Below are 25,109 nucleotides of genomic sequence, written 5' to 3'. Positions count from 1 at the left end.
ATGTGAAACCCCTCTTCTTACTAGGCATGAATGTGGTGAAAACATAAACACAAAGGCAAAACACTCATACACATAAACAAAATCTTTAAAAGAATGGCCAAGACAGAAAATTTAGTTGTTTTATTTCTAACAAGCCCAAGAAATGAAAAAAATACACATCTCTGTTGATTAAAAAGAAAGACACACATGTGGACATTATTTTTTTAATTCCCTTCCCCCCTTTTTTGTTAAAGAAACCAGTTTAAAAATTTTTGGTTTTGTGTTTTTATAATTTTAACATTACGCTAATTTTTGTGCTTGTGTCTTTGTACTTGTGCCACAGTACATGAAGTCAGAGGACAACTTTCAAGAGTTAGCTCTACCTTGTAGGTCTTTGGGATTGAATGCAAAACCAAAGTTTTATAAAGTATCATATCATATATACCTATCTAGGGACTAATAACATTCAATTTATTTTTTAAGGTTTTGTTGTAGTTTTTCTTGTTTTTTAACAAGTGATACTGGGAATTTCTTGCATGGACCAGAAGGGTTCTGCCCTGTTGAGGTTTATTTCTGTCTGAGGCAGTTTCATTTTAGATCCCAGGACTGGAACTAGAATTCTCTTATGTCCAAGCTGGCTTCAAACTTACAGACTATTCTACTGCCTAAGCCTCCCAAGTGCTGAGATTACAGGCACGAGGCAACTGAAGGGGCTCAGATAGAGACTACTTTGTATGTGGAGGCTAAGGAAAACGTTCTTTTACGGGAGGTACCCCTTCTAAATTCCTAAAAGATAAGCTCCTGCAACTCTGACCCCTTGCTCCCTCCCCAGAAGTGCAAAACTGCTATGAAATGATTAACTGCTTGCTCTGGTTTCTATAAACTCTGCTTATCGTTAAGCACAAGGAGAGTGAGGCAGTCCCCTCATATAGCTGTAAATTCCACAGAAATGAAGTAAGTGTAACCTGCCTTTAAAAGCCCTCTTCCCTTTCAGCTCACGGAAACCAAGGAAAGTGGCAACTGAAAGATTAAAAAAAAAATTGGCTGATTATAATTTAAGTCGAGTCCGGTCTCTCGGCGTTTTCGGGCTCTGTATCATGTATTTCCATCTTGGAAAGAGAATTAGCAGGTGTGAGTGGGTGGGGTTCTGAGCCGATACACCAATCTGGACCACAGGTGTCACACAGGCTTTTGTTCCCCGAGTGTCTGGGTCGCTTTGGCCTGCCCTTTCTCTTTCCGGACACTCCGTTTTTCTCTCGGGTGGGGTAAAATTACATTACTACTGGCTCCTTTGGTCTACGGAAAGGTCTGGTCTCCGGTTCTCTAAGGTCACCTGCTCGTCTTCCTTCGGCACATGACACCGCCGCACGAGCTACAGTCGCGTGAGCGCCAGCGGCACGACGGAGTCGCCAGCGACCCACGCCGCAGCGTGCTGCTCGGCTTCGGCGAGAAAACACGTCACAAGGCCAAGGCGCCCACCCGGACTCGGAGCATGCGCAGAATGACCGGCGGCCACCCAGGAACCGGGGGTCCCTTTTCCAGAGGTCACAGTCTGGAAAAGACTTCGGCTTTCTTGCCACTTCATGGAGATTCTGGTCGGGGAATCGCCCGGGCTTAGCATTTGAAGAGAAACCAAACAAACTGCCGCCTCGTCGCCACTACAGCACATTTCCGGTTTCCACCACACATTTCCGCTCGCCGGTTCCGGCCCCTCCCCTCACTTCCGGTCTCCTTAGGTTCCGCTGCGGCCGGCTTTTGCGTCCGCTGTGGCTGGTTCCGCCGCGCTCCAGGTGAGAGGACGCGGGGTTGGTCTACACGCCTGCCTGTGAAGGCGACGCTGCGGCTGGGGGATGCCACTGGACTGCATGCGCTTTCGCGGTTTGTTTCGCTGCGGGCCGGGCGGGCGGGTTGCGACCGCGGCTGTCCCGCCCGACACCCAGAGGCCCCTGTCCCGATGCGGTGCGGGTCCTGGCCGCCGCCTTCGCATCCGGCCTTCTCACCTGATCCCAAGGCTTCCCACATCCTAGAATGTTCTGCGTGCCGCAGGCCTCATTCCTCCCTCTGGCTGGGTCTGTCTCGCCCTTCCCTCAAGGTGGTTGTTGAAGGCGTCCTAGGCAGCTTGTTTCTGGGTCTCTGCCTCCCTTCAGATGCTCTCCCGGGCGGGCCCGTCCCAGCTGCCCTCTGCGCGGCTGCTGCTGGCCGGTACCCGGACACCACTACCACACACTCAGTTTTGCCAGGCTAAATGAAAAGCTCAAGCTGTTACTTTTGAAATTGCCGCCTTTAAGCTGCTTTTAGTTGTGCGGTGTTGCGCGAGTCGCTGGGATGGATTTTGCAGGTTTCTAGTCTGTATAAGTGAGTGCAGTTATTAATTCAGGATTGTGAAGATCATTTCAGATAGTTACGATGCTTAGCATGCTCTTCTCTCACATCTACGGTTCATCCATCTAGCTCCTTGCAGCTTACAAAGTGCTTTGAGGTGTCATCGTTTGTCAAAACACGTAAATTTGAATGGACTCATCCTAGGGTTTAGCAGGCTGAGGGCCAGAGATAAGAATTGACTAGGCATAGCCAACGCACTGGATGTTAAGTAGAACTCTGATTTAAATGTATATTCTTTACATATCCCATAAGAATGTACTTCTGAGTTTGATTGCCATCCCCCAGCGGAGATTTATGTAATGAACTATTAGAATTGTATAAGAAAAAAGCATAAAAATGCTCATGTGTTTTTATGCCTTGCATGATTCTCAGTAGTGATGAAATAAGACTGAGAATTTTTTCAAAAAGTTTTAGGAACTTAAGCCGTAAAAGTTTGTATAACCTTTGTGTTGTCTATGCCCGGAGTTTTAGGGCCTTCACCAACTTGTAGTTACCATTTGTGGCAGAAGTTCGTTATGAAGCAGTGCTGTTTTGTTAAGCACATACAATGCCGTTGGCAGTTTTTTCTTTTTCTTTTCTTTTTTTCCTTTCTTGTCCCCCTCACATACATATTGGCATCTTTCCTTTTTTATTTTTAAATTTAAATTAGAAACAAGGTTGCTTCACATGTCAATCCCAGGGTCCTCTCCCTTTCCCTCCCCCTCCTCCCACGCCCCCCCCCTATCCCCACTCCTTTCCCCAGCGAGGGTGAGGCCCTCCATGGGGGTGTCCAAAGTCTGTCATTTCATTCAGGGCAGGGCCTAGACCCTCCCCCAAGAGTCCAGGCTGAGAGTGCATCTCTCATTGTTGGATGGGCACCCAAAGTCCATTTGTATGCCAGGGATAAATACTGATCTACTACCCAAGGCTCAATAGATTACCTAGTCCTCCTCACTGACACCCACATTCAGGGAGTCTGGATCAGTCCCATGCTGGATTTCCAGCCATCAGTCTGGGATTCAAGAGCTCCCCCTTGTTCAGGTCAGCTGTTTCTGGAGTTAACAAGGCAGTTTTTTCTAAAGCTGGTAACATGGAAGAGCCTAGAGGAATGGCATGCTCAGACTTCAGCATGATTCAGAGATGGTAGAGTAAGACGGGGTAAAATTCACATTTGGTCCGTTTTCCTTTAACTTCTGAAGTCTTTTCCTGTTAGGTCAGTGCTCTTGGTTGAGACCCACTAGTCTGAGAACACTCTCATGGTCTCTAAGCTCTACTCTGCCCATCACAGCACAAATGAATGCTGGATGCCTTCCTAACTCTTAGGAACACTCATTCCCATCTCTGTGTCTTACAGAAAAAGAACATGTAAACTATTGCATTTTGGCCCTCATGCCTTTTTATTCAAGGTCATAGCACTTTGGGGGGGCAGATTCTGCCAAAAGTGGCATTTATTGCCTTAGTTAGCAGGCTTGCTGCAAATTTTCTGTAGAATAGTATTAACATGAGTAAATATAAATGTGACTATAAAGGGAAATGCATAAGGGATTTGTTAATCTTTTATAAGGAGCACGGTAACAGACTTTCCAAGTTAGGTTTTTGCCAATTGTCACATGAAATTTACTGTCTCTAGCAATTGGTTGTGGTGATTGCATGAGTAGTACAAACAGATGCTCCATCGTGTACGTGAAAGCTTTGCAACATGCCAATAGTCTGAGATCAGGAAACTCAGTTCTCTGACCTGTCAAGGAAATGAGTTTATAATGGTGAAAGCTTTATGGGACAAGCAACCTGCATTTAGTTGTTAAGGAGAACAGCAGCTGCCATGTAACATTTTGTGGATCTATATGAACAGGTTTGCTCGTTTTGTTTTGTTTTTTAACTGAAATTTGATCTTTAACTCTTGTAGATGCACTTTAAGTTAAAGTTTTGATATACAGTGTGTTGAGATTTATTCAGAAAACCCACACCATTTAGGTGCTCCTGAATAGAGTATAACTATTTCCATAATGGGAAAAGGGGAATATTCTTATCAGATACCTTTATCAGATGAGATGATCTTTGCACATCTGGTCAATTGGTAAAATATAAAACACTAAATGTGTATTATCTAGGACTGCCTGAAGCGTAATAAACTGTTGGGTTTAAATTTATATAATTAAGACTTAATATAGTGCTTCCCAAGTACTCCATGAGTTAGAAATGTTAGTTGATTTAATTGTCATAAGAACCCTAGGATGCAAATGTGAATAGTATTCCCCTGTTCTACAGATGAGGAAAGTTGTGTGTGCTAAGCAAGATAACTTCAGGAGTCAAATAATAAGTGGAAAATCTAGGGTCTGAGCCTAGGTAGTTTGCTCTGGGTTCAGTGCTCCTAATGAATGCCTCTTTAACATTTAGTGAAAATGATGTCTGTTGTGTGGGCTCGACTCTCCAGCATGCATAAGCCCAACCAAAGAAAGCAGGATGGGTCGGCAGCTCATTGTTCTCTAGTTGAACAAGAGGAGTCTGAGGGTATTAGGAGATACTAATAAGTCAGAACAAGTAAGAAAATTGTAGCTTGTAGGATTCTGAGAGTACTTTTCTGAGGAGACACACCCATCTCTACCATCAGGCTGAACAATAGAGTTTATTGTGTTTGATCTATCAATTTTAATGTCTTCCATTTGCATGTGCCTGTCTCTTAGGTGTTTTCTTCTGACAGAAAGCTACCATTTCATATGCTTGGAGAATGGCACTCCCCATCATTGTGAAATGGGGTGGACAGGAGTACTCGGTGACCACGCTTTCAGAAGATGATACTGTGCTGGATCTCAAGCAGTTCCTCAAGACCCTTACAGGAGTGCTCCCAGAGCGCCAGAAATTACTGGGGCTCAAAGTTAAAGGTAATCTCCCCACTTTGAGGTTTCTACACTGGTGGTTATGGGTTTTCTATTTGCTGTTATGTTTTTTTTATATATATAAGAAACTTTTTTGAGTTTCCTAAACTTGTTTCAGTGATAAATATAAGAATATGAACAGTTACACTACTGTCTGAATGACTTTGGGTCCCCTGGCAGTTAGTATTTGCTTGGTAAGGCTTTGGCACAGAAATCCTAGGTGAGAATCATTTATTTCTGGCATCTGTGATTTACCTTTCATTATTACTTGGGCCTTGTATTCTCCCCAAATTGTCTCTTGTTTCAGAAGTGGAGATTATACTTAGTTTATTGGCACTGTTCTCGTATTTTTTTATGTCACTGACAGGTGAATTTGGAGTAATAGAGAATCTAAAATTTAGTCTTGGGCTTCAAGGCTTCTAGAGCAGTACCATCTTTATCTTGAGCAATAAAATACACAAGTTGATTTTGCTCAGGTAGTCTACTGCCGGGCCAGATGGGACTCAGGGAGACAACCCCTGTATTACTTATGACTTATTATGCTAGATGCATATTCAGTAATAGCATTTTTTTTTCCTGTAAGAAAGGAACAAAAGAAACCCAAATCTACCAGACTTGTTCATGTTTGGCTTTTATGTAATGGGATAGTGGAACCAGCATTTGAACTTTAGTGAGAAAACAGTCATTTGCTTGTATTGTAGGCAAACCTGCAGAAAATGATGTTAAGCTTGGAGCTCTCAAACTGAAACCAAATACTAAAATCATGATGATGGGAACTCGTGAGGAGAGCTTGGTAAATGTTTACTTTTGTTACCATATGTCCCTTTGAAGGTGGTATGATATACACTGTACTGTTATAGCATAGTTTTAATTGTAGTAAAAGTTTCCATCTTATGACCAGTGAAAAATAACTGCACGATGAATATGGTATTAACTCAGTAGAGCTAACTAGTGGGAACTTTTTAGTATATAGTTAGTTGTAAGTATAATGTAGCCTATGTGGTGAAATTTAACATGTCAGATATGCCCAGGGGACATACAGAGCAAGTAATTAACAGCGGGAATTTTCCCACAGTGTGTGCTTAAGCTCAGATTGCCAACATGTGTTTGTTACGGTGAAACACAACTTTCCTGTCTTAATAGGAAGATGTCTTGTGTCCTCCCCCTGACAATGATGATGTCATCAACGACTTTGACATTGAAGATGAAATAGTTGAAGTAGAAAATAGGTAAGTGCTCTTGGCCTTCAAAAACATTGTCATGTGAGAAGAGAGGGGGTTTTCATGTGTTCTTACCTTTTCTGTTAGGGAAGAAAACTTACTGAAGATCTCTCGCAGAGTCAAGGAATACAAAGTGGAAGTGTTGAACCCTCCCAGGGAAGGGAAAAAGCTTCTGGTGCTGGATGTCGATTATACATTATTTGGTGAGTCAGTTAAGGTAGTCAGCTGTTCTTTTATATGCTAACAGTTTTTACCCAGCCCCTCCATGTTCACATGAAGTATTTGAAAGCTTCCCTTATTGTTACAAAAATAAATCATTCATCTAGGAAATGCAGGTAAGCAAATGAAGGCATTACCTATCCTTTTAAGAACCAAAGATGGTCACTTTTAATGTTTTGATTTTTTTGTTGTTGTTGTTTTACATTGTTTGTGTGTATCTCCTTTTTTTTGTTACTTTTGCTTTGAATTAAATATATATTGTGCAAGCCAGGATTATCTGGGAGTAGGAATCTTAATTAAAACAAAATGCCTCCACATAATTGGCCTGTAGGTAACCCTGTGGTGCATTTTCTCGATGGATGGTCGATGTGGAAGGGCCCAGTTTACTGTGGGTGTTGCCTTCCCAGGACTGGTGGTCCTGGGTGCAGACTGAATAAGCCATGGGAGCAACATAGTAAATGACATTCTTCCATGGCTCTCCTTCAGTTCCTACCTTGAGTTCCTGCTCTGACTTCTCTCCTGAGAGCTGTAAGAACTTTTTGGTCATAGTGGTTTATCACAACAATCAAAACCCTGACTAAGCCACATACCTAAAAATATATTTGTATACACACCTAGGTTATTTGTGGGGAAATAGAATGATGATGTGTCATAATTTAACCAACTTAACCTTGATTGAAACTTTTTATGAGAGCTATTTTAACAATAGTGTTTTTTATATTTTAGCCTTGTTTTCTGTCTAAATATATTCAGGCACCTTTCTTAAATTTAAAATTAATCATGTCAATTGAAAAAGAAAGACGTTTGTTTCATCTTCTAGTATTGGCAATAAATACTTTCTGATAGTAAAATTTTCTTGCTTGTAACCCTAAATGTTAAATGTGTTATAACTTATTGTGCACTTTTCTTAAGAATTAGTCAGCTGATTGTACTTGAATAGTGAAGTTGATTTTCTTAGGATGATGGGTATATGTAAGTATGGGTGCCTCCCTTACTGTTCATATTGTGAATCATATTCAAACTAGATGAGAAAAAATGCACAGTGGTCCATGTAAGTCTTCATTTTCAGTGTTGCTCTTTGTGTGATTCACAGAATTGATCCACTGAAACTGCAGTTCAAGGGCGTTAAGTTCTGTGCGTTGTAAAACATCTGCTCATCCTCAGTGTCCTTAGTGTCAGGCTATTTGCAGTTGTATATCTTGTATCCCATGATAGATTACTTTTTTTATAATAGCTTCATTCTACCCAGCACTTGTCCCTGATAATAAACTAATAATTGTTTTTATGATCCGTTTTCTTTTAGATCATAGGTCTTGTGCAGAGACGGGGGTAGAGTTAATGAGACCATATCTTCATGAATTTCTAACATCTGCATATGAAGATTATGACATTGTTATTTGGTGTAAGCTTAATTTTTTTATTAGATTTCATGGAAATAAGGTTGATACTTATACTATTCTGTGGTATGGAGCATAATTTAAAAAGACCTGTTTAAATTTAATATTTTTTAATTGTATTTCTAAAATGTTGTTTGACTTTCTTATGTCATTATAAGAAGTACATGCATATTTTCTTTATAGTAAGAAGATAGTTGAATGTAGGATAAGAATAGGCCATGGTGTTAGAATAAAAGTGTTTATTTATTTGCTTTTGCAGAGCTGGGAATTGGCCTAGGAACTTTTTGCAGACTAGAGACACACTCTGCCACTGAGCTATTTCCCCAGCCCTTAATCCTTAATACCTCCCCCTTTTTTCCTTACTCTAGTTTCAAAATATTTGGAGACAGACATTTCTTTTAAAAAAAATCTTAGCAATATAACTGGACAGAAATAATAGTGTGAATTGCTTAAGGCAAACTTAATACATGGCAGAAGCAGTGCTCTTGATGTTGAGGTCTTTGGACATTCAAGGACATGTAGACCCATGTTGGTCATGGGTTTGCTGCAGAATAGAAATTTGCTGTGTGACTAAGGTCACACTTTGAGTTCAGTTGACATTTATCTTCCCACTTCTTGATAATGAATGATTGTCTTATTCTGTGTGTCTCCTTGTTTTTCATCTGGAAATTACATGTTCAGAACAGCTACTAAGTTAATATCTTTCTTACGATTGTTTTCATTGCAAATACGACACTCTTAAACTTCTGGTTTTATGGACCAATTCTGCATTAAAGTGTAAGTCGAGACAAGGAGAACCTGTGAAGATGAGGATTGACTTTTGTGTCAGTGGTGTGTCATCTAATGTCTGTTGTTACAGACATGTAATGTAGCATAGGGGGCTTCATACTTTTGTCTCAGGTTTGTTCTTAAGATGCTTGGCTCAAAGAGCTTCATTTGCTAAGACTAACAAAGCCTGGCTAATCTTCCACACAGACTTTTGACACCATATGTGCTTATGCATTGCCTGGATCCCTGGCCAGAGAAAGTTGAGATCCACACATCTCAAACTTAACTTTGGAATGAATAAAGAATAGTGGAAGGACTGATTTAAAAGTAGTTTGGGTTTTAGTTTATCATGGTTACCTCTGTCATACAAATACAAATGGTTTAGGTATTATTCTTTTTAGAAGACACACTAAAGTAAGTTTATTAGGGACCATTATTTATGATGTTTTTAAAGTTGTGGTCTTGCTTAAAAAGCTTATTTATTCAGAAGAAGTTTTTTTTTTTAATGAAACTCAAACTTTTCATGTATATTGTATTATTCCTCATGTTTTAGCTGCAACAAATATGAAGTGGATTGAAGCTAAAATGAAAGTAAGTGTTAGAAATAAGCATCTCACAATGTTTTGAAATCACAGTTGACAGATCAAAGATTCTAGAACAGAGTCAATTTCATTTTTACTGGCTGTCTTTTAATAGCTATGGAATGCCAGTATTGGGAGTAGAGGTGCATGTGAGCCTGCTTAATGATGGGTTGATCTGAATGACTAAGCTGGTTCCAAGGAAAAGCTAAGCCCCTTTTTACCTTCCAGTAATGTTTGCTTTGCCCTTTGCTCTAATGTGTTATGCTGATGAGATGATTCATTCTAAAATGGCCAGTTAGGAATGAATCCACTTAGGATTTACTCACTGACACAGGTCAGCAAAACAAGTTGTGTAGCAAAATGTGGCTGCCATTGCTATAGAAAATTGGCATTTTGAGAAATTGCAGGTAGAATGTTCAGAAAGCCTGGGATTTTTTCCCACTTGTATTTTAACTTCATGAACATTTGTATTACAGGAACTGGGGGTCAGCACGAATGCCAATTATAAGATTACCTTCATGCTGGACAGTGCTGCTATGATAACCGTGCACACTCCAAGGAGAGGGCTCATCGATGTAAGAACTCCAATTTCTTTTGTTAAAGATGAGTGTAGATTTTATATTTAAATAACAGAAAAGAAAGAAAGAATTTAGAATTTCATCTGAACAGATAGTAAAACAGTTGAATTTTGACAAAGACATTGTATTTTAAAGATTTGTAACACTAGGGAGGCAGGCAGATCTTTCTGAGTTCAAGGCCAATCATTGTCTACAAAGTCCAGGTCAGTGAGGAGTGAGGGCTATGTAATTGAGCCATGTATCAAAAAAATAAATGAGTTAATTTAAAAATTTTTAAATGAATTATAACGATGCAAGCAAGGCTGTTGGAAGGCTATCTAGCAAGGAACTGTGTTAGGGCTAGCTGTGATGATGGTGGTGAAGCACTGCCGGACTAAGTAGAAGAGAAAAACTGAAAACTATCAAGAAGTATGCTTACCCTTCTCTAGAAGAAACTGATGTATTATATAATACACGGGCCAGGTTATATCCTAGAAAATAGCAACAGGACATCAGAGAAGAGAACTGGACTTTAAAACTGAGGAATTTTGACATGGTTTACTCAAGTGACTGCTTCTACAAGGCTCTACAACAGGCACAGTTAGTAATAAAGATGCAGGAAATGTTGTCTGTGCCTTTTGAAAACATGTACTAAGAATGAAGAGAGCCAGTGTTTCAAACAGTGGTCTAAGCCCATGAGGACTTGCTCAGTGCAAGAACTACTGCACACACCAGGAGGGAGGCATGATTACCACCTACAGCTTGCTTTCCAGGGTCTAAAGTATTGTGGAGTTCAGGAAATGCTAGGCAGGGCTGCAACAGTGAGACAGCAAAGGACAGCTAACTGCTGGTGATTAGGGATGGAGAGCTGGGATTGGCGCCTGTGACGTAATCTACTTCCTCTTTTGATGTAGCAGAATAGTTAAGGTGTAGAAGTAAAGGCAGCCCCAATGACTATTACAGGCCGGTGGGAATGGGTCTTAGCTTTTATGTACTCTAGGATTCCCCTTAGCTTAGCAGTGAACTTTCTGAGGCTGTTTTTTATTTTAAAAGCAAAAACAAAAGCCAAGCCTGGAAGTGAATGAATCAGACTGTCTAGCTGTTACCTGTCATATTGACACATGATTTGACATGTTCCCTTGTGAATTTCTATGTTTCAGATTATTCTGTGGTCAGCAATATCAGTATACTAATTTTAGAGAAGTAGCCTGTGTTTGGGGGAACAAGGTGTGCTAGACTTAAGATTATAGGATGTAGATGTCCTGGTATCTGAACAACCTCCTCATCAAACCTCCTGGGAGAAGTTCCCTGCAAACCCCAAGAGTCTGGCTTACTGCGTCAGTTCCTATATTAGTGACTAAAGAACTGGGCAGTTTTGTTTCAGAAATAAACAAGTAGTAGAGATAATTTAGGAGGAAAAAATAGTTAAAATAGTATTCCTGGGAAGAAAACGTCTTCATGTTAAGCTGTGGAGGACCCAAGCACCCTTAAGCATTTCTCTCCTTGCTGCCTATTCCTCTCACATCTCTGAGTGGAAACCCTGGTGCAAGCCTTTAATCCCAGCACTCGGGAGGCAGAGGCAGGTGTACCTCTGTGAGTTCAAGGCCAGCCTGGTTACAGAGCAAGTGCCAGGACAGGCTCCAAAGCTACGCAGAGAAACCCTGTCTTGAAAAACCAAAAAAAAAAAAAAAAAAAAAAAAAAAAGACACATTCGAGGCATTTTCTGAATGTTCTGATTTGTTCATATTTATTCTCCGAAATAAAAGGTTGGTAGTTGGTGAACATTTCCTCCTATGACAATGGTTCTCAACCGGTGAGTCTTAACCCTTTGGGGGGTTAAATGACCCTTTCACAGGGATTGCCTAAGATCATCAGAGAATACCGACATTTATATTATGATTCATAACAGTAGCAAAGTTAATAGTTGTGATGTAGCAATGAAAATAATTTTGCAGCTGGGTGTCACAACAGCATGAGAAACTATATTAAAGGGCCGCAGCATTAGGAAGGATGAGAATCACTTTAGGAAGACATTCCTCCACCTCATGCAGAACTGGTGACACGTGACTCTTCAGTGGAGAAACGTTGTCAGTTTGGAGTTTGTGAGGCTTTTATAGACTATGTGAGTGTCCGCAGATAGGTCTGTGGAGGGTTCTGTCCCTTGTAGTCCTGGATTAGGAATTCCAGAACAAAACCAGGAATTAATCCTGGTGCCTTTGAACTTTGTGCATCAAATGCCCTAGAAATCAGGCACCAGCACAGTGATTTAAAGACAAAATCAGCAGGGCACAGTGACGTCTACCTCTGTTCCAGTATTCAGGAGGCTGAGGCTGGAGGAATATGAGTTCAAGGCCAGCCTGGGCTGCAGAGTGGGGCTCTGAAATAACAAAAACAAAGGAACACCACCAAAACACACATGGATATATTCAACAAGGTAACTAAATTTTTAATTGAAAGAGCCCAGTGTAATTTTCCTCACTAAGATGTTCTCAGTTTGAAAGGTCTTGAGAGAGGTGGGTTATCCATTAGCCCAGGAAATACTTACGGTTTTTTGCCCTAGAATCTTCCTGTGAAAATGGTGTAAAGTGTTGCGGTAGGGTTAGGTGAGTTAGATGTGCACAGTCATGTGCCTGGTGGTCAGCCAGTGCATCCCTGCAGGCAGGAAGGAGCTTGCTTTGCTTTTAGAATGGGGTTAACTGTTAATACGTATTGAGTTAAATATAAACCTCTATTTTAAGGTGAAGCCTCTTGGTGTCATTTGGGGGAAGTTTTCTGAGTTCTACAGCAAAAAAAACACCATTATGTTTGATGACATAGGAAGAAATTTTTTAATGAATCCACAGAATGGACTGAAGGTAAGACAGACAGTTTTACTTACTTAGGCTTATGTAACCTAATGTGGAGTGTCATGAAATTTTAGGTGATCTTTCGGTTAAAGATGAATAAACAGTGAGTGTTAGTATGGGCCCTGTTAACAGTGCAGAAAATGTTGCCTAGTATGTTTACTGTGCCCTGTCTTTGTATAGATACTTAATCATGTGTTATAATTGCCTATGGTATTTAGTACAGTAACATGCTGTAGTTTTGTGGCGGGGAGCAGTAGACTTTACCTTTGGACTTAGGTGTACAGTAAGATAAGAAGTATATTCTGTGATGTCCAAACAATGGTGAAATCCATTTCATGTATATCAGGAAAGGAAATGTTAAGTGATGCATGGTGTTATACTGTATCACATGTACACACGCACATACACAATTTATCAACTGTTGTTATTGTATGTCTGTAACTGTTTACCAGATGTGTATTTTTTTGTCACTTGTGTATCTGATACCCACAGATTCCAGAAGAGAGTGTCAGATCACTGAACTGGAGTTACAGATGGTTGTGAGCAACCTTTTGGGTGCTGGAAGCCAAACATGTGTTTTCTGCAAGAACAGCTAGTGGTCTTTACTGAACCATCTGACCAGCCCCCTGAGCTTATATTTTTATGGTCACAAGCAAGAGGAGTTTAAGTATTTGGGGAAGTTCAAATGAAAACGAATGTTGCTTTTTGCATTGTCACCTTAGTTAGCCAGCCCACTTGATTATTTAGTTTTAGCTGGCTCTGGGAGCAACGTGGACTTGCTGACACTGAATTGTAACAGAAATCTGATGTTTTGTTAGAAGTGTATACCTTAGAGTTGCTGACATTCTGGCGAGCTGGCTCTAGTAATACTTTTTCTTTATTTCTTTTTTGTTTTTCCTTTTAAACTGAAGCTAATAAGGGCTTTGCAGCTAATAAGTCAAGTGCAGATCTTAGAATTATCAGGCACATGTGATAGAAGGAGCCATATATGTCTTATACCTTTTCTTAATCCTAAGATGAAAAGTCAGGACTTGCTTATAATCATGTATGTAATGGGTGTTTGACAGAATTTGGACAGAGTCCGTGTGACTTGGTTGTTGAGTCAGTGATAACCTTAGCATGAGTCACATGAAATCTGTGTAGCAGCCTCAGAGGCATTTCAGTCTGGCAGCAGAGAATGGTGAAGCTTGAATGCTTTTGGTCCCCGTGGCTGCTAGCACCTCTATGCAGTATGAACACAGAGGTGCTCTGTGACAAAAGTGAAGATTCTCCAGGAGAAGTGGAAACCCTGTCGCTAAGAGGGTTTTCTCTGTCGTAAAATTCTCAGCCAGCTAGGGTCTTGATAAAGACTAGGAATGGGAGCTTGTAGAAAGTAGGTCCTTGAAGCTTTATAAAGTTTGAGTTGAGTTGGCTTTAGTGCATCATGAGTGTAGTGCAAATGTCAGAATGGTGATTCAGGGTGAGATTTTAGTACAGACTTAGCCTGTTGCCTTGGAAGAGAAGCAAGCGTGTTCACTCTGTACCCCATCTTCTGTCTTTTAATATTCTGAAACAAACCCTAAATATGTATTTCATTTACAATTTTAATTATTTTTAAAATGTTAAAGGCTATCTTGAGTTGTAGAAACATACCTGAGCTGATCTCCTTAAGAAAAGTCAAAGCTATTAGGGAAGTAATACAGAGGTATAATACAAATAATTGGTTGAAAAAACTGTAAAAATAACTCATAATTCATTTTCTCGGTGCCTAAGTCAAGATTCAGTCTCACTTTTGTTGTCCTGACTTTTATAGTTTGAAGTAATGCTTTTTAAGTGAAGTATTAATATTATAGAATATGTCAGCCTTACCATTTGGGAAAACTTGACTGAACTTTTATGGAAACTGATCTTTATACATAAATGACAAAGTGAAATGTTTATGGCAAAGTGTGGCAGGGAACTGACATTAATGTGTGATAATCTCAGCTTTCTGGAGTACATAATGGGACTTGGACCATGTCAGTTCCATCCCCAGGACCCACATGTGGAGGGAGAGAACTGGACTTGGACCATGTCAGTTCCATCCCCAGGACCCACATGTGGAGGGAGAGAACTGGACTTGGACCATGTCAGTTCCATCCCCAGGACCCACATGTGGAGGGAGAGAACTGGACTTGGACCATGTCAGTTCCATCCCCAGGACCCACATGTGGAGGGAGAGAACTGGACTTGGACCATGTCAGTTCCATCCCCAGGACCCACATGTGGAGGGAGAGAACTGGCTCCTGAAAGGGTTTCCTGGCTTCTGCATGTGCACATGGCACACACAGGCAAACAGCAAACAAAGTGACAGGTGTAGACTGTCATAGAGGAGTGCTGCAGTAGAGATAACCCACTGTGCTTAGGTCAAGCTCATATCTGGGCTGACTCCATACAGAGTAGATAGTGGAAATGAAATCAGTTAATGGAAACCATTCAGATGCCAGAAGGAAACAAAGTGCGAGCAACACTGCAAGACAGGAGTGGCCATGCAGATTCCAGTGCTGGAGGAGGCCGTGGTGTCTGGTGTAGGCTAAGGGTAGAATACGTTTATGAAAGTCATTTGCATTGGTATTTTAGCCTCAGTGCCTGACTGAAATGATAAGAGTAGCCTGAGGTTTTGTTAGCTTTCCTGTCATAAGGTGAGGTTTGTTTGTTTTTTGACAGATAAGGCCTTTCATGAAAGCACATCTGAATCGAGATAAAGACAAAGAGCTTGTGAAACTCACTCAGTATCTCAAGGAGATAGCCAAGCTTGATGACTTCCTGGAGCTGAATCATAAGTACTGGGAAAGGTAGGTGCTAACTATCATTTGTCTCTTTACACCAGTAGTGAAAACATGTTGGCAATGCCACCCTGTGCCCTTAATTTTTTTGGTTGTTGTTGCTTGTTTTGCTTTTGTTTTCAAGACAGGGTTTCTCTGTGTATCTCTGGCTGTCCTGGAACTTGCTTTGTAGACCAGGCTGGTCTCGAACTCACAGAGATCCTGCCTCTGCCTCCTGAGTGCTGGGATTAAAGTCATGTACCACCACCACTGTGCCCTTAGTTTTTTATATAAAGTGAGAAACTTCTAAAATTATGGTTTTTTCCACTGGCATCTCCTCGAAAGTGCTTCTTCTAACCCCTAACTTACTCATAACCCACATTCCTTGGCCTTTAATATTGCAGTACTGAGAACTTGAGAGGCTGGTGAGTAGCTTTGTAACAGTAAGCAGGCCACCCTCTGAATTCCCTCCTCCTCCCACCATGGTCCTTGAAGGCAAAATCTCTATGTAGACTGTGATGCTTCAAATTCTTGGCCCTCCTGCCTCAGCTCCCCCCCCGCCCCAGTAGCTGGGCTTACAAACACATGCTAGCACATGGGACTGACTAGGAGTTGACCACTATTACTATGCTGTAAGGTGTGTCAGCATGACATTGTTTAACATTGCAAGGAACTTCATTGTATAGTAGCAGAAACAGAAAATAAAATAGTTTCATATGACTTTTCTTTCTAAAGACTACTGCATTCGTGTAGTCTTTTATTCTCCTTTTCTAAGTACAGCCATGGAAAAGTCCAATACAACTGTATTCAAAATCAAGATGACACATCCAGGCAAACCTGGAGAGATGGTAGGGGTATGTGTCCTACAAGTGAGGCTGCCTTGAAATCAGACCTTTAAAGAAGATCTGGTTCTGGTGTAAACATCAGAAGAAACCCCTGTTGGGTGCTTTTCTTATTCAAATTCCACTTTTGGCTTTTTACATTACTTTGGCATATAGCTAATGATGGCAGTTTCTAAGTGTGAGAAAGGGTTGGAAATCTTAATTTAGCAGCAGATCCTATTAAGTGATAACAAGGAAATAGTTGATCACTTGGTAGCACAACTTTATAGTCTTTTCTTTTTGTAGTGCTGGGCATTGAATCTAGGGCCATATGCTATGCAGCCACTGTACCTGTGAGCTTCATCTCCAGCTTTCTCCTTTACACTCTTGAATACAGTCCTATTTTAAAAACACACTGTGTGTGTATGTGTGTCCTGCTCCCTGTAGTATCTTTATTCCACTGTCTTTATACGGGAAATAATAAGATCTCTAGATGAGGTCTAATTAGAAATCACAATACTATTTAACATTGGAAAAGGCAGTTGATGTGGTAACTAATGTTTGCAACTTCTCAAGGCTAATTGTGAATTTGAACAGCCTGACTTGGCAAATTATTTAACCTTTGTACCTGAGAAATAGAAGGAAGTTGTAGCAGAAATTCAACACATGTGATTATAACAGCAGTTGGCACAGAGCACTCAACAGTTTTTAGTAGCTGCTAACTGTACTGATCTTCAAAGGCCCATTATTGAAATAAGTCCTTTGGCAGGAGAGGAAGATTGTTTCCATGACTTTGCCTAATCCAGCTTTGACGTATTTATCTCATTTCTTGCAGGTATCTATCAAAGAAGCAAGGACAGTAGTTACCAGTTACACTCACAGTTGAAGATCCTTGAGATCCATGGACCTTTGTTTCTTTGCTAGGCATAACCATGATTGTGCTGGACACTGGAGAATATGCCAGGCTGCCTAGCTGTGGTCTTCCAATGCTTTGTAAATTTAATTTTGTATTTTTTTGAAGATAATAACAAAGTGCTAAAAAAAAGTTCTTTTCCCTCTATGTTAATTTACTCTTGAAGAAAATGTTCTCTGGCATTGATTATTGAGGTGTTTTTCCTAGCCCTCTAAAAAATGGAAAACAAAAGAAAATTGAAGGTAGAAAAAATATATTCACCAGTGTCATCCTGTGACTTTGAAACAAGTTTTGTCGTATACTTTTGTCTCCTTGTATAATCAGCTGCCTGAGTCTGAGACCAAACCTATCTTGCAACTAGCTAGTGCTTTCCCTCTTTAAACCAAAAGCAAAACCAAAAAGCCCAAACAAGCTTTTAAATAATAACAAGTTTGTTGTGCTGAAAACTCCCTAGAGTTGTTGTTCTTGTCACAGAGTTCCTCTTCTACAATCTGTCAGGAAGATCTCGAAGCCGGAGTTGTGAGTGTTCTTTAAGAATGAAGGACATCTGCATGAAAAGGCTATGCCCTAGATGGCATGGTAGCAAGCAGACTGAAATAACACTACAGGACAAGAGTAGACTTCTTTTTGGTGGCTAAGTAGAAGCACTTCTGCCTAAGAACTTAGTCATGAGCAGTTTACCGCAGTAGTGAAAAGGCACATTCACCAACTCCAACTCTACTCCGAAGCATGGATAGCATTTCTGCCTACTCCAGCTGTGTGTCATTGCTAACTACTAACACCGTTGCAGCAAACATATCTAGCCATAAGATTAAAAATACCTGTTACTTGCAATGCTTAAGCCTGCAGATATGTAATGTGACCACTGTTTTGTGTTGACAGTATTGCTTTATACAGTTCTTGTATTTGAAGGGATTGCTCCTTTTAAATGAACATGGTGTACATTGTTCTTATGGGACTATTTCAGTGGTGTAAATAATAAATATCTTTTCTTAAAATACTGGTTATCTGTTTAGTAATGTCTCGGATATTTTTCCCCTATTTGTCAAATCACTGACCATATTCAGGCAAGGACCTCCGAAAACTAAATGTGATCCTGGCATGCGGAGGCAGGAAGAATCATTTGGAAGCCAGCTGCAAAATAAGTGTGTGTATATCACCAGCCATTCAAAATGGTTTTAGCAGCTAAGTAGATGAGAATGCTTAATGAAAATAATTTATTAAAATATTTCTCAAATGTCTGGTAATTCTTAAAAAATTAAGAGCCAATAGAAATTGTTTTTTAAAGTTTTTATTCTTGCTTGCGTTTGCCTATGACTTCAGTTGCTTTCTACCTTATTTGCTAAAACGATCTTACTAATTAGACAGATCTACCTTGTGTCTTTCTTGTGTTGCTTAACTTTTTCCTGATGGGGATGTGTGTGTGTGTTATGCATGGGTGCATGAAGGTTAGAGGTTGACATTGGTCATTCCTCTTGATAGTTCTCTGCTTTATTTACTGGAGACAGGGACTCTTGCTGACACAACAAAGCTAAACTAGCCAGTCTGCCAGGAGGATTCCCTATCTATCTCCTGAGTGCTAGGATTACAGGCTTTGCCGTGTCTTGTTTGTAGGTACCAGAGTTCTGAACTTTGATCCTCATATTCAGATGGCAAGCACTTAACCCATTGAGCCATCTCTCCAGTGTCCTGCCTAGATCTTCATGAGTGCTGGGCTTATGAACACAGGTCCTCATGTTTCTGTACAGGCCCTTTTGCACCGTGAATCATCTCACCAGTCCTAGACTAGAACATTTTTTCATTGGTTTGTTTCATTTTCCTTATGCAATGAGTTTATTATTCCAAATAGGAATGGCTTCATCTTTTTATGTGAGCTGAACATGAAAGATAAGTTATTAACAGACCAGGGGGAAAAAAAATAGCATTCTTACCATAAACTACACATTTAGCCAGGTGGGCTTTTAACATACATTTCCTGCCAGTAGGTGGCACCCAAATCAAAGTTTCCTAGCTGGTATGTTACCCTTAAGGGTGTTTGGGATCATGTGCAAGGTATGTGAACCTTTATACCTTTTAACTCTTGAGGTTTATGGCAAAAACATCTCTGTTCAACGGTGTATCTGGTAAAACTCACTCATCAGGCATAATTCCAAGCTTAAAATAATTGATATCTAGTGATGCATATTTAACCTAACAACTACATAGCATCTTGAAATCTCACATTGAAAGAGTGGTTTGAGACCCCGGAGTCCTTTGGGTTTTCATTCATTCATAGCACTGGGATGTTGAATTACCTGTGTCTATAGTAGCATTCAGTTCAATAGGTGAAGAATCAGCAGGTGAGTAGCAAGCAACTGAAGCATGTTCAATTATGGAAAATAAATCGGTCTTCTATGGGGGGTAGATCTGTGCAGAGGTAAGAGACTAAAAAAGGCTATGCAAAACTAGTGTTTAGACAGTGTCATTTAGTGGTCAATACTAATATTATTGTGGTTCTCAAACTTCCCCCAAAACTCATGTGTTGAAGACTAGTACTCAGAGATAGGGCTTTGGGAAGGCAATTGGACCACAAGGGCACTAATCTCATAACCAGATCACCTATAGGTTGCTAGACACGGGAAGCTGGGTTTTGCTGTAGAATTGAGCGCTCTCTGCCTCCTGCCTAACCAGGTAAACAGCTTGCTTCACCACATCTCTGTCAGATGCCTAAAAGCAATACAACCAACTAGCCATTAACTGAAACCTCCAGTTAAACTAAACTTTTCCTTGTAAGTTGTTTTATCTTGGGTATTTTGTCACAGTGATAGAACACTAACTTATACAACCATGAACAATGAATAAGTATATTGGGGATTTTCTCCTACCAACTCAGTCATCAACAGGACACCGATGGTGCAGATCATTATCTACTGAAATATTTGTACATCAAAACTTAAGAGGTGCCTATGAAGATTAAATGCATAGCTATTTATGTAAAAATCTAATTTTTAGAATAGCTTTGGGGAAATGTTTGTAGGTCTTAGTATGTGTGCTGAGTGTGTTGAACTTAAAAGAGAACTCCTTAGAGAATTTTAAATCCATCTAAGATTTATGAAAGATCAGTAAATTAGAGGAGAAAGGACAGACCTGTAAAGTAGATGTGTATCACTTGAAATGCCAGTGAGAACCTATGTAGAACGTGGCAATAGAAAGACTCCAACAAAACAAGAACAAAGCTTAAAAGCCTTTCAATCCTGTTAGTGGTTCCTCTTCCTCCTCCCTTCTCACTCCCTCTTTCCTCTCCTCTTCCCCCTCCTTTTTGACATGAGAGTGTGGTGTTAGTATGCCTGTTCTGGGGTCTCCTTTCTGTTTCTTAAGCATTGGGATTCTAAGTGGGCCACCATGTCTGCCTGGCATTCCCTGGATGTTGGGGATGCAAATTCTGATCCTCACCTACTGGGACCAGTGCTTTACCCACTGAGCCTTGTCATTGTTGACTCTGGAAATAAGCAAGAACTTCTTAAATGCTAAACTTAAAAGGTTTCCTGATATAAATCGTCAATGTATTTAAAACAGTGATTTGTGGGCTGATGAGATGACTAAGCAAGTTAAGGCTCTTGCCACCAAGTCTAACAACCGAGTGTGGTCCCTGGTGGATAACTAGAGGTTATCCTTTGACTTCTACATGCATGCCATGGCATGTGTACTCTCTATAAATAAGTAAAAATGTAATAAAGATACTTCTTACATCTTAAAGGAATTAAAAATTGGTTTTTCTATTTTGAGAGTTCCTATTTCCCTCTACCAAAGGAGCCATTCCTCATCACTGTCAGAAAGGACAATAGCTGTTTGTCTGTGGTGCCCGTTAGCATACCAAAATGCATGCTGACCTCCAGCCTTACTCAGTATCTGACTACTAGCTCTTTTCACCCCACCCCTTACTGTAAACTCCAGCTCATGGGCTTCCCTTGCCACAGCTTCCCATATAACCCTGGCATTTCTGCTTTACACTGTTTGGTCTTCCTTTTCTCCCTCTTTCTCCTCTCATGGCCAGTACAGTGTGCTGGCCATGTTCAGTTTATTACTTTCTCTCCTGGATCTGGACTCTTCCAGACACCTCTGACTGCACTCTTTCTTTCCTCGTATCTACCATAAGAACCTACCACTCAATCACACCTTGAAACAAGTCACATCCTTGTTTTTATATAGGATCATAGACATGTACCACTATGCTGGCTGGAACCTATTTTTTTAAACATGTTTAATGAACAGTAAGACTACAAACTTTACAAATGCCCAAACCAAAAGTTACTAAGCATCAGGGATTCCTGTGTCTACATGCATGTCTACAACAAGCATCTGTCAAACCAATGTGGGTAACTTGGATACTAAAGATTAAACTGATGACTTTTCAGAAGTATGTAGATCATAAGAATGAGGTATTCTCCATTGTTTTGCATATGTACTTGCAGTGTGCATTCTTGTTTGCATGCTCTTGCACGTGTCTGTGTGTGTGTGTGTGAGAGAGACAGAGACAGAGAGAGAGGCAGAGAGAGACAGAGACAGACAGAGAGAGAGAGACAGAGACAGACAGAGAGAGAGAGAGAGAGAGAGAGAGAGAGAGAGATGTGCACCCGAGTACAGGTGCCTGAGGAAGTCACAAGAGGGCAGCAGATACCTTGGAATTGGATTTATGGGTGGTTGTGATTTGCCTGACATGGGTGCTGGGAATCAAGTTTGAGTCCTCTGCAAGGGCAGAATGGACTCTTAACCTCTGAACCATCTCTCCATCACCATAGCGTTATTTGTCAACTTGATACACTCTAGAGTCACCTGGGAAGTCTCATTGAGGGATTGTCCTGATCAGGCTGGCCTGTGGGCTTGCCTGAGGGGATTGTCTTGCTTACTGTTGATTGGTGTGGGAAGACCCACTATGGGTGGCACCATTCCGTGGAGTTCCATCCTGGACTAATTAAGTGTGAGTGGGGAGGGGGATGGGGAGATGGGGAGATGAGCATGAGCAGGCTTAGGTGTATTCATTGTCTCTCTGCTCTTGGCTATGGATGAGACCAATTTCCCCACAATGATCAGCTGTACCATGGAATTGTGACCAAATAAACCCTCTCTTCCTTAAAATTGCTCTTGTTAGGATGTTTAACCATAGCAACAGAGTTGAAACTAGGTTCCCTGAGACAGCCTACTTGTTAAGAAATTTACTTAGCTTACTTTTTTTTTTTTTTTTTGGTTTTTCCAGACAGGGTTTCTCTGTATTGTTTTGGAGGCTGTCCTGGAACTCACTCTGTAGACCAGGCTGGCCTCGAACTCACAGAGATCCGCCTGCCTCTGCCTCCTGAGTGCTGGGATTGAAGGCGTGCGCCACCAACGTCCGGCTTAGCTTACATTTTTGAAAGCCCGAAAAGCCAAACAGCGCGGTGTAGCCCATGGAGAAGTTTTCCTGGTCCTGTCACACAGTGGTGGGCAACAGAGATAAGACTGTGTGAGAAGAGTCCACACTGTCAAAGCAAGTCGTTGGAGAGAGTGGCTGGCTTCCGACAGAGGCTTCCATGAGCACACCACCAACTGACCTGAACCCTTCCTCTGTGTCCCAACTGTTGTAAACTTGTCAACATTAACAAACATACTGAGGTCCAAGCATCCACCAAATGCCTCTTCCAGGGGTCCATGAAGCCATATTCAAGTCACAGCAATGGCATTTGCACAGAGAGCTGAGCAAGAACTGTTACTCAGGATTTATGGAGAAGATTACAGTGGAAAGATGTGACAAACCTGCAGGCAGGATAAAAACCAACAGATTCGGGGTCTAGGAAGATGGAAGTGTGGCAGAGGCAGGCCAATCCACAGAAAAGGTTCAATTCTGCAGGTCACAGTAAGTAGTCTAGTGAACACTAGGGGCACAGGAGGGTCCATTGTAAGGTTTAAGTGTGGGAATGACAATGTGTTTGTTTTGTGTTGACAGTCTTAGTGGGATAAAATTTTGTACTAGGAAACCCTATTTGAAGTGTGATTCAGCAATTCTTAATTGTGTAACCATCATAATTATTTAATTTGTTATTATGTGATTTATTTGTATTGGGATGAAATGCTAGGTATCTACATAGGTAAAAGTGTTCTACTAGAGGAAAGGAGGTGACTTGATCAGTAAAATTTCTTCTGCTTTGCATGAGAATCAGTTGTGATCCCCAGACTTTACATAAAGGCCACATGTGACAATGAGCAATACCTGTAATCCCAGGACTGGAAGTGGGATGGAGTGGAAACAGTTGGATTCTTGGAACTCATTGGTCACCTGCCTCGTCAAGTGTATGTGTATGTGTATGACATTCAGTGATAGATGCTGTCTCAAAAAATAAAGGTGGAGAGTGATTGAGTGGAAACACCCAATGTCAATGTAGGATCTCAACATTCACTTTTGTACACACACACACACACACACACACACACACACACATGGATTAACAATACACCACACACATGCCAGCATTGACAAACACGTATACAACACACAGAACCCTCACAAATATTTAGGAATCAGCAACAATAGGTTTGGTCTAAGACATTACAAATGCTTATGTTATGTACCCACACGTATGTCACAATTAATGAATGAGATAGTTTGTGAGATTTGGTGTCAGATCAATGAACTTCTTAGAGATACAGCAGGCATTCTTTTCTCAGATACAAACACAACTTCAAAACACTAAGGTAGGCTTTTCATCTGTGCTACTTTCTTCCAAATAAAAATTTCCATTGCAAATACGAGAATGATCAGATGGGTCTTAGCAGCTCCGATTGGTTGCTTGCCTCATTGCTGTGGCAAAAGTGACTTCAGGAGAGGGGGATGCATTTTGGCTCACAGCCCCAGAGGACATACTCCATGGTTCTGGGGAAAGCATGCTTCAGGAGCTTGAGGCAGCTGGTCTCTTTGTGCCCATAGTCAGTGAGCAGAAAGCAAGGCATATTCTTGTTCAATTTGTTCATATTTAGTACAGGACCCCAGCCAGGGGAATGGTGCTGCCCATATGTAGGGTGTGTCAATTAACCTAAACCAGATAATCCATCACAGACATTCCCAGGAGTTTGTTTCCATGGTGATCCTGTCAAGTTCACAGTATTAGCCATCACACTCTCCATGCTTGGATAACATCCCAAAGTCAGACACCATATGTCTATTTCTTTGTATTCTTCCCAAGTATGCAGAAAGGTTCCAAACTTGGTAGGTTCTGGCAAATATGAGTTAAATTAACGTGACTGTTTTCTAAAAATAGTTATTTTATTATTATTATTATTTGTGTGTGTGTGTTTCTCATGTGTTTGGACACTCATGCAATTGTGGAGGTCAGAGGGAAATTGTGTGGAGTGGGTTTATACCTTCCACTCGCCTGTAGGTTCTGGGAATCAAACTGAATTCACCAGGCTTGTATAGCAAGTACCTTTAGTATTGAGCTATTCACCCCCACCCAGCATATGACTATGTAGCAAACAAGCCATGCTAGTTTAATGTCAATTTGTTTTTATCACTTAACTTCTGTAAGTGCCTCCAACCGTGATGTGAGCAACGACAGACTCAACAGATGCATTATTTCCATCCGGTTGCGTTTCTGCACCCTGATTTTTCAATTTACCTTCCCAGGAAGAGATACTGAAATAAAAATATTTTCATGACAGCTTATCATAAAGGGAGAAATTTGCAAATTCTGGGTCTTGATAGGAAGGTGTATTACTGCAGTTTTAGATCTCTGGAATGCATGATAGATATTTTCATCCAGCTCCTAAATACTGCCTGCTTTT

At 40.8% G+C, this 25,109-nt stretch overlaps 1 protein-coding gene across 2 annotated transcripts; it reads left to right on the top strand.

The window, feature by feature from the left end:
• The first annotated feature begins 1,508 nt into the window (after positions 1–1,508).
• Positions 1,509–18,319, top strand: Ublcp1 (ubiquitin like domain containing CTD phosphatase 1). 2 transcript variants are annotated; one of them, XM_005071916.4, is made up of 11 exons: positions 1,509–1,769; positions 5,025–5,222; positions 5,918–6,009; positions 6,360–6,445; positions 6,524–6,639; positions 7,959–8,057; positions 9,374–9,411; positions 9,878–9,976; positions 12,697–12,813; positions 15,490–15,617; positions 17,244–18,319. In XM_005071916.4, exons 2-11 carry the CDS (start codon positions 5,069–5,071, stop codon positions 17,269–17,271), a joined length of 957 nt encoding a protein of 318 aa, XP_005071973.1. In that variant the 5' UTR covers positions 1,509–1,769; positions 5,025–5,068; the 3' UTR covers positions 17,272–18,319. The 2 variants fall into 2 exon arrangements, with proteins under 2 accessions (XP_005071973.1, XP_040604415.1); XM_040748481.1 differs by lacking the exon at positions 1,509–1,769 and adding an exon at positions 1,786–1,857.
• Positions 18,320–25,109: the final 6,790 nt, after the last annotated feature.

This window comes from Mesocricetus auratus, unplaced genomic scaffold (assembly GCF_017639785.1).
Source record: "Mesocricetus auratus isolate SY011 unplaced genomic scaffold, BCM_Maur_2.0 Super-Scaffold_100007, whole genome shotgun sequence".
Lineage (NCBI taxonomy): Eukaryota > Metazoa > Chordata > Mammalia > Rodentia > Cricetidae > Mesocricetus > Mesocricetus auratus.
Note: the sequence above shows the minus strand (reverse complement) of the source record. Positions and strands in the feature narration are given on the sequence as shown.

What these genes read in the sequence shown, in the direction of transcription:
- Ublcp1 (XM_005071916.4), top strand. Translation starts at nt 5,069, where the DNA reads ATGGCACTCCCCATCATTGTGAAATGGGGTGGACAGGAGTACTCGGTG. An exon ending in TGTCGATTATACATTATTTG is followed by an intron (nt 6,640 to 7,958) that starts GTGAGTCAGTTA and finishes GTTTTCTTTTAG; the next exon opens with ATCATAGGTCTTGTGCAGAG. An exon ending in GGATTGAAGCTAAAATGAAA is followed by an intron (nt 9,412 to 9,877) that starts GTAAGTGTTAGA and finishes TTTGTATTACAG; the next exon opens with GAACTGGGGGTCAGCACGAA.